This window comes from Capsicum annuum, chromosome 12 (genome assembly GCF_002878395.1).
Source record: "Capsicum annuum cultivar UCD-10X-F1 chromosome 12, UCD10Xv1.1, whole genome shotgun sequence".
NCBI classification, from domain to species: Eukaryota; Viridiplantae; Streptophyta; class Magnoliopsida; order Solanales; family Solanaceae; genus Capsicum; species Capsicum annuum.
The window spans coordinates 223,731,208-223,743,732 of record NC_061122.1 but is presented as its reverse complement, the minus strand read 5'-3'; the positions used below and the strand labels follow the sequence as shown (position 1 = coordinate 223,743,732).

The following is a 12,525-nucleotide window of genomic DNA, read 5'->3' as shown; positions in this document are numbered from 1 at the left end:
AAGTTTATAACTACATACATACATACATGTTGTGTTAACTTGTATCTGTTAGTTACTGTTAGTACTTTGACATGTATCTAGTGTTGTTTAAATTTTATTGAAAGTCGTATTATAAAAAAATACATATTTTTTCTTCTAAGATACATGTTTTTAAGCTTAAACATACATTTTGTATTATATTATATCTAAATTATGTTCTTAGAGTTTTTGTATATATTGTATTGTCTTAATATAGATTTGTTGCATCTCAACTTATTTTATTTTTTTTGTTCTTTACAGTTACGTACTTTATGTGTAGTTATAGATAGAGGACATTAGGTAGTACAATGTTCTCAAAACAAAAAATATACATAATTTGCTAGTTTTTATCTTTCGACTTCTATAATTTGGGTTGGTTATGTTGTCTAATGTCCAGTGATGGATCAATAACTGATTTGTTATAATTCTTGGTTGGTCTTTCCTTTTCTTCTTTTTGTTTTTCTGTTTTTCTTTTTTTTATTTTATTGAACATAACTTGTCTTTGCCATACCTGTTCCCAGTAATGATCTGCAGCTACTTATGTTATCTGGTTTTAGAGATTTTAGTTAAGTCTTTACCGAGAAAGGTGTTGTTATTGTCGCGAATGTTGCTGGATCTCAGAAGTGAATTTGTTAGAATTTAGAGTTTTAATTGCAGAACCATCGTGTCATTTTAAAATAGTCTAATCTAACGTGATTTCTTTTTCAAGTAAAATCGATTGTCAATTGATTTATATTTTATTTTGAATCATCTTGTTCTCCATGAGTTAATTGATCATTCATTGCTTTATTATTACCTCTCAGGCTGACATGCATATATATATTCTAGAGCATCAGCTAAAGGAAAACGTGTTCAGTTAGTGCAATTTACCAACTCTCCTCTCACCTGTATTAGCCAATGTGGCAACATGTTTAATGTTAGTATTATGGTTAGAACAATGACTAACCACCTGAAAATGCCTTCAGTCCAATATGGGAGCCAAAAATCATGGCGTCGTCATTCCTGATGCAAACATAGATTTCACGATAAATGCTTTAGTGGCGGCTGGTTTTAGTACAACAGGACAAAGATGCATGGCGTTGAGCACAGTTTTCTTTGTTAGGAACTCAAAACCTTGGTAACACATTTCAAATTTCACATTATTACGCCACTTTATTCAGATTGTTTAGTTTACTATTGACATCTTTGATGGATGACGGTAAATTAATCTTACATGGAAGAAAAACTGTTGGAACATGCAAAAGTCCTGAAGGTCAGCGCTGGAACTGAACCTGATGCCGATCTTGGTCCAGTAATTAGCAAGCAGGTACATGGATCAATATTTCACAAACAAGCTACTCAATGACTCTTGCTCCTTTTAATTTTTCATGTATAAGATTCTAGACCGACATTTTTCTGCTTTTATCCCTTTTTTGAGACCACAGGCTAAAAAATGAGCATGTCGATTGGTTCAACGCGGTGTTGATAGTGGAGCCAAATTATTGCTTGACGAAAGAGCCAAACATTGATATGTATCCAGTGTTGTTTTAGTTTTATTGAAAGACATATTACAAAAGATCCTTGTTATTTCTTCTAGATACATATTTTACTATCTTGTATCTATGGTCAGATGAGTATGCATTTTAATGTATCTAATGTTTTATTAGTTTTATTGAACTAAGCAAATAAAAGATACATGTTTTTAAGCTTGAAGATACATTTTATATTATCTTGTATCTATTGTATGATGTAAATATCACTAAAACTAAGCATTTTATATGTATCTCTTGTATTTTTAAGTTATATTGAAATAAACATTCCGAAGATACATGTTAGTAAGCTTTGAGATACATATTATGGAGAAGGTTGTATTATATGTATCTGTTATAATTTTTTTTTTTTATGGAGTAGGGAATGCAATACAACAAGGAAAGTGCACTTGATTAAAGGGGACTTAGATTTTAGTATTCGTTTGAGATACACATCACTTTTGTTCAAGTATGGGTCTCAAAAGGCGGAGAATGAAAACTTTAGTGAGAATGATGACCCACCGAGGTCAAGGAGTAGCTTCATATCAACGAAAAATATTGTGTTCTGAATATTGAATGGTTGTGTATTAGTTGAATATTTAAAACTTTTCATGAAGTTAGTTGCTGCTTTTTTACTGTTATATACACTTTAAGTGTTGTTTTTGAAATTTTACAAAATATTTGATGGAAAAGTAGTTCAAACATTTCAGTGTACCTTGTATATATTTTTCTTGATGGCTCTTCAAGTTTCTTATGTATTATTATTTTGCCACAGGTTTTAGTAACATCTATATTGACTGTATTTTATATATTTATGTTATGTTGTACGAGATACATGTTAATTTTTTTGTGTTTCATATGTTTTTAATGTATCTTGTTTAAAAACTACGGCTGCATAAATGTTTACTAGTTTGTATCTCGTTTTAAAACTATGGTTGCATAAATGTTTACTAGTTTGTATCTCATTAAAAACTATAGTTGCATAAATATTTACTAGTTTGATGGTGAAGATGTTCTACTTTATCTGTGAAATTTTTATATATTTTTCTTGATGGCTATGCAAATTTTGAAAAAGTTAAAATTTTATGTAAATATCAGTAAACATGTTGTTATATAGGTAATTTTTACTTTATTAATATCAACGATGCTCAAAATATTCATAGCTGTTGGCAGCTCTCCAAATCTATATATAAATGATTAACATTTATTCATTTGGTTGCACTCTTGAGAATTGCAGAAACTTTGGTGAAAGGACGTATAGTAAAATTATCCAACACTAGCATTTGATTGTAAAACGCCTTTCGGCCCCAATCAATTCAATGTAAACTGAAAAAGACTCCAAGATTTTCTACACTTAAAATTTGTTAAATCTTATCATTTTCATTATTAAGATGTCATGATATCAGTAAATTGCAATTGCATCAACAAAGAAAAGATTGAATAAACAACATATAAACCTAATAATTATTGTGACATTTCTATGAATACGAAACGAATATACACTTGGAGAATCAATATAATTTCTTAGTTAAAAAGTGAATATTTTTTAAGTATTACTGTTGTAGTACTTATGTTGCAAGTATCTCCAACAACGTATCAAGCCTCAATTTTTTGCTACTGCCGAGAAGATGCTTTAAATTCTCAAACACAATTTTTCGAACGACATCTTAGGACGTAGCTGCACTCATGCAAACAAAAAGGTCAGAAAATTGTACTAAAATAAGATGATTCTTATGTACTAGAATAAAAATCTGAGAGATACATTCACATTATAATTGATTACAATTTGTATCTGTAACAATACTCATATGTATCTTGAGTACGCATATTTAGCTAAAAATAAAACAATACGACACACATAAATATACACAAGTATAGAACCATTGATACAAGAAACAAAAAAATGTATCATGTACAAAAAAATGTATCTCAACTTTATAACTTAACAACAAAAAAATTACGTAGAATAATAACCAATTTAACGTTAGATACATAATTCATTAAATTAAATATAATTTCCAACATATGATATATTAAAGAAGATACATACATTTTCTTGCCCGATCTTTTAGCATAGAAATTGAATGAATGCTCAATTGCATACTTTGCCATGACTGAAATTAAAGTACACTTGTCCTTGTAGATTTGCCTAACCTTAACTTTACTATTTTTGGAATTAGTAATGATCTTGTTCCCCTTCATATCAAACAACAACATAGGAGCAGAAACTTTAGATTTATAAGCAATTAATTCCACAACTTTTTCACTAGGATATTCCAAACACATTACAACACCAACTTTATCATCAAACAACTTCTCACTAGCAGACTTATCTTCTCTTGTGATGATAAGTGCATACATCCCAAAATCAAGCTCACTTTTCTTGATTTCAATATAAAGCCTTACACCAATCTCATTACGGATCAACAACGATATCGCATTACCATCAACTATGTATCGAGCCTCAATTTTTTTGACTTTTGTCAAATTTCAGCTCTACCGCAATTGTCGAAATCAACTTTTCATACGACACAAATTCACTAACAACGATTTCATTGCACTTATAGCCTTCGTACTTTATATCGTTAATACAAATGCCGGAATGACGTAATAACACTAAAATATTCATTGCAAATACCTCAAACAAGATCAAGAAAAAAAATTCTTTCAATTTTTTTCTTTGTGAAAACTGATTTTGTTTAAAAGGTGGAATAATAAACTAATTGCCTTATAATGTGGGATATTATTACGTTTTTACCTTAAGTTATGATAATTGCTACATTAATGCTATTTAGGCAGTTACATCCCTTAAAATAAGCAAATTAATTTAATAATAACATGTATCTGCAGGATGTATCTATCGCAAATTGAATGTATCTTCAAAGGCCATAAGTTGGGATTTTAGAAAAATTTGAAAAAAAATGGGATATTTAATAAATACCACTAAACATGTCGTTATATATGTAATTTTTAGAAATGTTTTCCATTATCTTGAAATGCTCACTAACTAGGTTGCTCAGATCTTTCAAGAATAAATAACTCATGAAGAACTGGATGCACACTTGAAAACAATTTAAAGGATCTGAGTAGCATAACCAGATACGGAGCTAGGTTCAATTTTGAAGTACTACTCAGAGAAGCAATGCATGCTCGTCCCTTCAAAAATGTCGTTTTACTTGTGTCGGATCCTTTATAGAATGAAACACTTTTGGGAACTTAACAAACATTATTTTTGAAGGATTCCAATTCTATTTTTCCTTGACCCTATGTTGTGTTAAAAAGATCGGTAAATATGTATACACTAACAAATTGAACTCATAAATTTAAAATTTTAGCTCTGGGTCAACGAGCAACCTGACTAAGAATAACATTACTTTAGGACCGTATATGTCAAATTAGGCTGAAGAGCCTATCACAATCTTAAAAGTTAGCTCAAAAGTATAGAGAATTGCCTAGCCTTACAAGAAGTTCAAAGATTTCATTTCTCATCGAGATATTATATTTCTCCTTAACACCCTGCTTATGTTTAAACCTTTCCCTGAACAGAAGCATGCACATTTATGGATTAGTGGGGATGGGGGTGGTCTTGTTTCCACCCCTCAATTGGTCTGGATCGAAATATTTCCATTCCTTTAATAAGTTTTTGCATGTACTATTTCTATTGTAGAGTGATTTTTAATTTTTACTCATCAAATTGGTGGTCTTTATTTTTTATCCTTACTGCTTATTTAATGTGAATTTGTTTTCTATAGAAGTAAGGGTGTTAAGTGGGTCGGGCTGGGTCAACTCAGACCGGCCATTTAAATTTATCCGGTTTGTGGGCCGGATCGGGTCCGGATCCGGGTTGGGTTAAGTGGGTCGGGCCAGGCTCAACACTAAATTTTTTAAAAATAACCCTAACCCGGCCCACTTAACCCAATCCGGTCAAACCCACCTAAACCCGGTCAAAAATAATAAAAAAAGTTTTTTTCAATGTACACTATATATCTCCACCTATATACATTTTAAATACGTCAAACAATATATATACACTATATATATAGTATATACTACATTAGAATTTAAAAAATATATACACATATACACAATTACACATATATACGCATCATTCAATGTATATGTACTACTTTAAAGTTTAAATAAAATATACCACAATATATATACATTACAATATATTTATATATATATATATATAGTTATATACTAATTTATAAAACATACACACATGTATACGTTAAATATACACGTCTATAGAAGATATATACACAAATATACACACCATTCAATGTAATATATATACTACTACTTATAAAATATACTATATTATATATACATTACAATAAATATAGATATACTTATATACTAATTTATAAAACATATACACATGTATACGTTAAATATACACGTCTATAGAAGATATATACGTATATATACGCACCATTCGATATATATGTACTACTTTAAACAAAACATATACTGCAATATATATACAATTTATAAAACATATACACATATATACATTAAATATACACATCTATAGAAGATATATACACAAATATACAAAACATATGCTACTTAATATAATAAATTAATAATACTTGGTAGTAAATTAATAATATATTAGAAGTAAGTTTTTAATTTAAACTAGAAATTCAATTTAAATCATTAAATGAAAAAAATTACAAAGTAAGGACTAAGGAGTGAATGAATGTTGAATTTTATTGATTGCGAAATGATCCAAAATTTATAATTTACATGAATGAAAAATCTACAAATTATGCATCATTTTTTTCAACTCATTCATGTTAATATTAATGGGAACTTGCACAGGATAGTCAAAGTCAACGGGGGCAAAACCATGCATTGGACTTGATTCTGCTGAGTTCTCCCGTGAAGACATAATTTCTTCAAGTTCCTGCTCGTCGTTCGGCTCCGGTTCCATTCCTTGGTTTTTTCTTTCCGATCTAATCCAATCTCTGAGTCAAACTAGAACATTCACTGCATTGCTTCTCAATGAGTGTCGGTTGTCTCCAAGCTGCTGTCGTCCCTGACTAAAGGTGCTATCGGATACAACGGTTGACATTGAAAGCAAATATTGATCACGAAATATGAAAGCAAATATTGAAAGTTCACACTTTTTGTTCTAGGTTTGCTTTTTAATTAGGGCCCATAATGTTTAATATCTTTTTTAAAATTAGTGTTTAGTTAAATATAGTATCGCATAAATTGAGATGAAGTAATGTTACTTTATGAAACGGTCTAGATATATGGAGTTTTGGGAGGAGACTGTTAGTTATGACACGATAATATAAATTAATCATTATTATATACAAGTAATATATGTATATAAATACACATTAAATATCTATCGACTTGAAATAAACATCCATGTAATATTGTTTCTTCGATTTATAGTCACATCGAGCTTTAATTTAACTCAATCATTAATAATATTACTTGAAATTGTGAGTCCACATATTGAAGTCAATTAACACAAAAGAATTTAGGATACCTTGACCTCACTATCACACTGATTAATAAAATGACTATTGTGGTTAATATTGTATTTTTCCCATTGTTCAACTTCTAAGTGTGTCCCCTAAGTCTAAAACAAGTACCTATAATTAGAAAATGAGTGTTGATCATTCAAGAAATTCTGTGCATGCATGCATTATTATTAATGACGGAGTGAGAATTTATATTATGGAAGTTTAAAAGTAAACATTCAAATTAACTGATGGGGGTTCAATATCTATTATATATAAATAAAAATAAATTTTAATTATATATAAATAATATAGTTTTTCACCGAAGGGAATTTTCCGCTGAAGGGAGTTCGAATGAACCCTTAGGTCCTCTGACCTAAGAGTAGCTCCGCCCCTGACTATTATAACCGATTATAGCCGACGAAATCACGAATTTAATTAAGGAAATTCAAAAAAATGAAGAAATATACAAATGCAACGTAACATATTCAGTATATATACATTGTTAAAAAAAATAATCTTGCATATGTCGTAAGTTTTTGTAGAAAGATATGATTCGAATAAATCCCTTGCGTTCACAACTCTAAGTCGCGTATATAAATTAAATTATTGTGATATCATCATGTGATTGTCGAACCTATCCATGTCAAATAAAAGCTTAGATTATGTAAGCTTAATGAATATATTAGCAAAAAACAAATATAAAGTTACCCACGTTTCTCTTAATATAATAAAAACAACACAACAACCATTTTTTCAATTATTGATGAATAACAAAGACACTAGATACTCCATTATTGGTACATATGATATCTTAGATAAACATATCTAAGACAACACTTAATGCACTAGACGATTAATTAACTACATAAATTAGCATCTCCATCACACACATTTGAAGTGCAAAAAAGAAAATCAAAAAAAAAAAAAGAATGAAATTGATTGACATGCGAATCCAAGATTTAAACTCAGCGATTTCATATTCTGAGTCCGCCTTCGACATTAAGTGGTCTTATTTTTTCTTGGTCAAATGAGACAGTGACATTTATAAACTCAGTTTTCTCTTTAGCCATGCAATAGGAAACAATTTCTTCATGTTTTTGGAACACTAAATCCATCAATTTTGTACCAAATTGGCTAACAAGTAAAGGTTCAGCCACAGCTCTCATGCACCTTGACACATTATAACCACCATTAATATGATCATTAGAAGCATTCCAATGAACTCTTGTAGCTTCCAATCTATTAATGGTGAATGAATTTTCTTTCTCAACTATATACTTCACTTCTGCTGGTGATGGTGTATATTGAGGAATGTTGAAGGCATCCAATTTTTGTTCTTCTATCAATCCCTGCATTAATTCATAAAGAATTTTTACGCTATTAGTATGACAGTATTACAGTTCAATCGATTATCATACGAATTAATATTATGCGTTACATGCATGCTATATTACATGTCAACTTAATTAACTATAGGGATTCGGGAACAACTTCTTTACCTCCACGAGATAGTGATAAAGTCTGTGAACTCAGGGTAGGAGCCACCTTATAGCTAGGGGGTTCATCCGAACCCCTTCGGCGAAATTTTTTACTATTTATATATAATTAAAATTATTTTATATATATACATATTACAAGTTATGTTACTCAAGACTCTTAAAGAATATCGTTTTATGATTGGTTCTCTGAAAGTTATGTACTTTAAAAGAATCGATACATGTACATGTTTGAAGTTTATGTACTCCTACTTCCTACGATAACTTCATGTGATCTTAAACTTCATGTGATTTTAATTTGTACACTTCATGTGATTTTAAATTGTACTACATGAACATTAATGAGTTGGTAATTATTATTCCATTTCAATGAATAATTATATTATGTTACCTGAACCAAAGAATTGTTTGCATAGCTAATGTCTCCATTTCCTCCATTCATGTGAAGAACCTCAACAACCTTCATTTTTGCTTTTCTAACTTTTTCCCCTTTGTTTTTTTTTATTGTGTGATATGGTACTTTTTGCTTGATAAAGTCTAAATAATGTATCACCTATTTATAGGGGGATTGCATGTGTACATTATATTGAACTTCCAATATTGTCCCTGACAGAGATGGTTTAATGAATAAATAATTGGTCCAATAAAATAAACTCAAGGTTTGTTTGGCAGGGATGTGATAAACAAAGTTATTTGATGAATCGAAATATCCCATAGGATTAGTTTACATATGAGCATACATAAACAGTGTCTTGATCAAACACGTATGAGTATAATGGATAAGTAAAAATAAATGAAAGGAGTAATATAGTTATATATAAATAGGAGTCATTTTTGGAGCCTCTGCACTGCCCCTGGTCCAGTGGAGGAGCCACCTTTGCTCAGGGGTCGTTCGAACCCCCTTCGACGAAAATTTATATTATTTTTATACTATTTTTACATGATTAAAAATATTTTTTTATACAGATATAATAGATATTGAACTTCCTTCGATTAGTTCGTATATATTTTTCTGAACCACCTCAATGAAAATCCTGACTCCGCCATTGCCCTGGTCCATCACAGTCCTAACTGATAAATGAGAAATTAAACTTGTGTGCTGCTCCTGGTTCATCGCAGTCCTAATGGATATCTGAGAAATTAAACCTCATACACTATGTGTGGACATTATGTTTTCAGGAAAATGATATTTTATTCCATGGTCCAAAAATATTTTTGACAAATTGAACAAAGTTATATCATGTCTTAGTTTTGGTGAACAAAATTACCTGATATTCGTTGCTAGTAGGAGATGGCAGATATCTCATGAAATTAATCGAGATATGTACAATCTGGCCCGAACACCACGATTATATGTAAAAAAAAAAAGTCTATTTGATTAGTCTTTATCATTATGGAGACTTTTCCAAGGTTTGGTATTGCTCCCTCGGATTCATATTTATATTGTATTTTTAGCTTTAATGTCATCTTTAAACTTGATAAGTAATCTTTTACCTAAGCAAGAAGAAACTATATATAAAAAAAAATCAAACGTTTACCCTTGTTTAAATAAGTTTTTGAACACTTGTTCATATTGCGTTTTGACTTCAATTTATTACCTTTAGGTTTCTGAATAAAGCTTGCATTGTACGAGATCCTCAGCTAGATTTGAATCTGGATGGAGAAGCAACAGATCCTTGGCGTCTTTGCACTGTGGATCAAGTAGAGGAGCTGAAAGCATTGCTCAAAGTTGTTCCAATCTGGTTGACGGGAGTTGTAGTGGCCATAAATATAAGCCAACCCTCTTTTCCAGTACTTCAAGCGAATACCATGGATCGACATATTGGTTCAAGCTTTGAAGTCCCGGCTGCTTCATTTGGCATCTTTGGGTTCATCTCTACTGTACTTTGGATTGTCCTCTATGACTGTTTGATTCTTCCCGTTGCATCAAAATTGAGTGGAAAACCTGTTCACTTCAGCCCAAAAGAGAGAATGGGGTTTGGTTTATTTCTCTCCCTCCTTGTGTCAAGTGGGCCGGGCCGACCCGGCCCTCGCAACTAACCCGGTCCGGTTTGACCCAGCCTGGTAAGCCCTAGGGCTTTAGGATTTTGGGTCCCTAGCCGGTTATCTTTTTAAAATGGGCCTGACTAATCCAGCCTGGGCCAAGTCCAATCCAGCTTGCCAGTTAACCGGCCCGACCCGGCTCGGATACCTTTTTTTTTAAAAAAAATATATAGGATTTTGGGCCAAACTAGCCGTTGGCCCAATGACTATATAGCCGTTTTTGGGTCCAAACGGCTAGTTTGGGTCCATTTATTAAAAAAAAAAAAATAACTTCAAAAAATATTTTTTAATCCCAAAAAAAATTCTATAAATACTCTACAACTTCAAATCATTTTTCATACAATTTTTCACTCTCTTAAATCTCATTCTCTCTCAAATTTCAATTCTCAATTCTCAAATATTCAATATATTTAATTTCTTAAAGTGTTCACTTTAATTTTTTAATTTTTCGTTTACAAAGTACGAGCGGAAGTTTCTAAAGTTGCAACCTTCGTATACTTTCAAAATTTGGTATTATCGTTTCATCTCTTACGTTTAATTTTTATTTATTGTATTAATTGTTTAATACTTAATTTTATTATATTTGTGTATTTTGAATATTTTTAGTTTAATTTAATTTATATTATGGATAAATTAAGAAACTTCGCTACTAAAGATGTTAAAAATTTTTATCCCGGAAGCGATAGTGGTAGTAAAAAGTGAATTACTAGTGGTAGAGGTAGTTCAAGTAGTAGATATACCCGTGTGCCTTTGCCTCCGGTACCGCTTGGTACACATTTTGAGGAAGAAATAGGTGTAGGGGCTCACGATATGAATTATGTAGAAGCTCAGAAAAATTACGGTATAGAAGAAGAAAATGAAGTAGATGCGGTTAATTTAGACGAAGATAATGAAAATATTGCTGAGACACCCGCAGTAGGAGATGTTAACGGTAGATTTGAATCGGTTAATCTCCCTCCCCGTCCTCCCAGTGCCCCAAGACCTCGTAAAAGAACTAGTGTTGCATGTCAATTTTTTGAACGTATATCAGATATTGAGGTGCAATGCAATATTTGTCAACAAATATATATGCATAGAAGTGGAGGCAAGCAAGGGGGTACGGGTATGTTAATGAGACATATAGCTGAAGCTCACAAAAGAGAGTAAAATATTGCACAAGGTGGTGGGGATGTTGATGGGCCAACACAAACTAGAATGGACCCAGCAACCGGTCACGTAGCGAAGAAGTATAATAAATTGAGGGACCGAGAAGAAATAGCTAAAATGGTAGTTGTAGGTTGTTTGCCTTTTAGTTTTCCTTCTTCTGATGCCTTTATTCGTTATATACAAACAATTTATAATCCTATGTTTAACGATATTCCTAGAACTACTTGTCGGTCTGATATTTTTAGACTTCATTCACAATATTGTTTTTATTTATCAACATGGTTAAAAAATATTCAATGTAGATTGTCCCTAACTTCTGATCTTGGTCGTGCTGTAAATAAAAATGATTATTTAACCGTTACTTGTCATTGGATGGATAGTAATTTCGTGATGCAAAAACTTATTCTTGCTTTTTTATATGATGAAGATCGTAAACATACTGGACAATTTATTGCTGATTCTATTGTTAAAATTGCCGGATATTATGGTATCGAAAATAAAATTTTATGTATTGCTTTTGATAATGCTTCTAACAACAAGACTGCTATAAAAAATTAAAATCTACGTTATCTCCGCCATTGCCTGAAATTTTTCATATTAAGTGTTCATGTCATATATATAATTTAATTGTAAAAGATGGTCTTGAGTTTTTTGAGCTTTATATTGAAAAAATTCGTCTTGCCATTGGTTTTATTCAAGGAAATAATCGGAGATCGAGAATTAGAGAATTTAAAGTTAAATGTCAAGAAAATGGACTTACACCGATTTTGGTACCTGAGGAAATTGATACTAGATGGAATTCTACATATGAATTTTTAAAAACTT

At 31.0% G+C, this 12,525-nt stretch overlaps 2 protein-coding genes and 1 long non-coding RNA gene across 5 annotated transcripts in view; 2 read left to right on the top strand and 1 right to left on the bottom strand.

Annotated features, from left to right (window-relative positions):
• Positions 1-134: 134 nt before the first annotated feature.
• On the top strand, positions 135-1,700 carry LOC107849992. Of its 2 annotated transcripts, none has more exons than XR_007048464.1 (2): positions 135-1,324; positions 1,443-1,700. It is a non-coding gene; the product is annotated as an uncharacterized LOC107849992 (long non-coding RNA). The 2 variants fall into 2 exon arrangements; XR_007048465.1 differs by having other exon boundaries at positions 1,436-1,700.
• A 6,040-nt stretch (positions 1,701-7,740) lies between these two features.
• On the bottom strand, positions 7,741-10,253 carry LOC107849647 (S-adenosyl-L-methionine:benzoic acid/salicylic acid carboxyl methyltransferase 2-like). 2 transcript variants are annotated; one of them, XM_047401214.1, is made up of 2 exons: positions 10,110-10,253; positions 7,741-8,364 (listed from the first exon to the last, which is right to left on the bottom strand). In XM_047401214.1, the coding sequence occupies exons 1-2, from the start codon at positions 10,134-10,136 to the stop codon at positions 7,990-7,992; spliced, it is 402 nt and encodes a 133-aa protein (XP_047257170.1). In that variant the 5' UTR covers positions 10,137-10,253; the 3' UTR covers positions 7,741-7,989. The 2 variants fall into 2 exon arrangements, with proteins under 2 accessions (XP_047257170.1, XP_016549688.1); XM_016694202.2 differs by lacking the exon at positions 10,110-10,253 and adding an exon at positions 8,903-9,047.
• LOC107848869 (protein NRT1/ PTR FAMILY 1.2-like) overlaps positions 9,890-12,525 on the top strand; it is a 5,156-nt gene continuing 2,520 nt past the window's right edge. The window contains exons 1-2 of the mRNA XM_047401213.1: positions 9,890-9,921; positions 10,116-10,505. Coding sequence (XP_047257169.1) covers positions 9,905-9,921; positions 10,116-10,505 — 407 coding nt within the window. The 5' untranslated portion in view covers positions 9,890-9,904. The remainder of the gene's footprint in view (positions 9,922-10,115; positions 10,506-12,525) is intronic.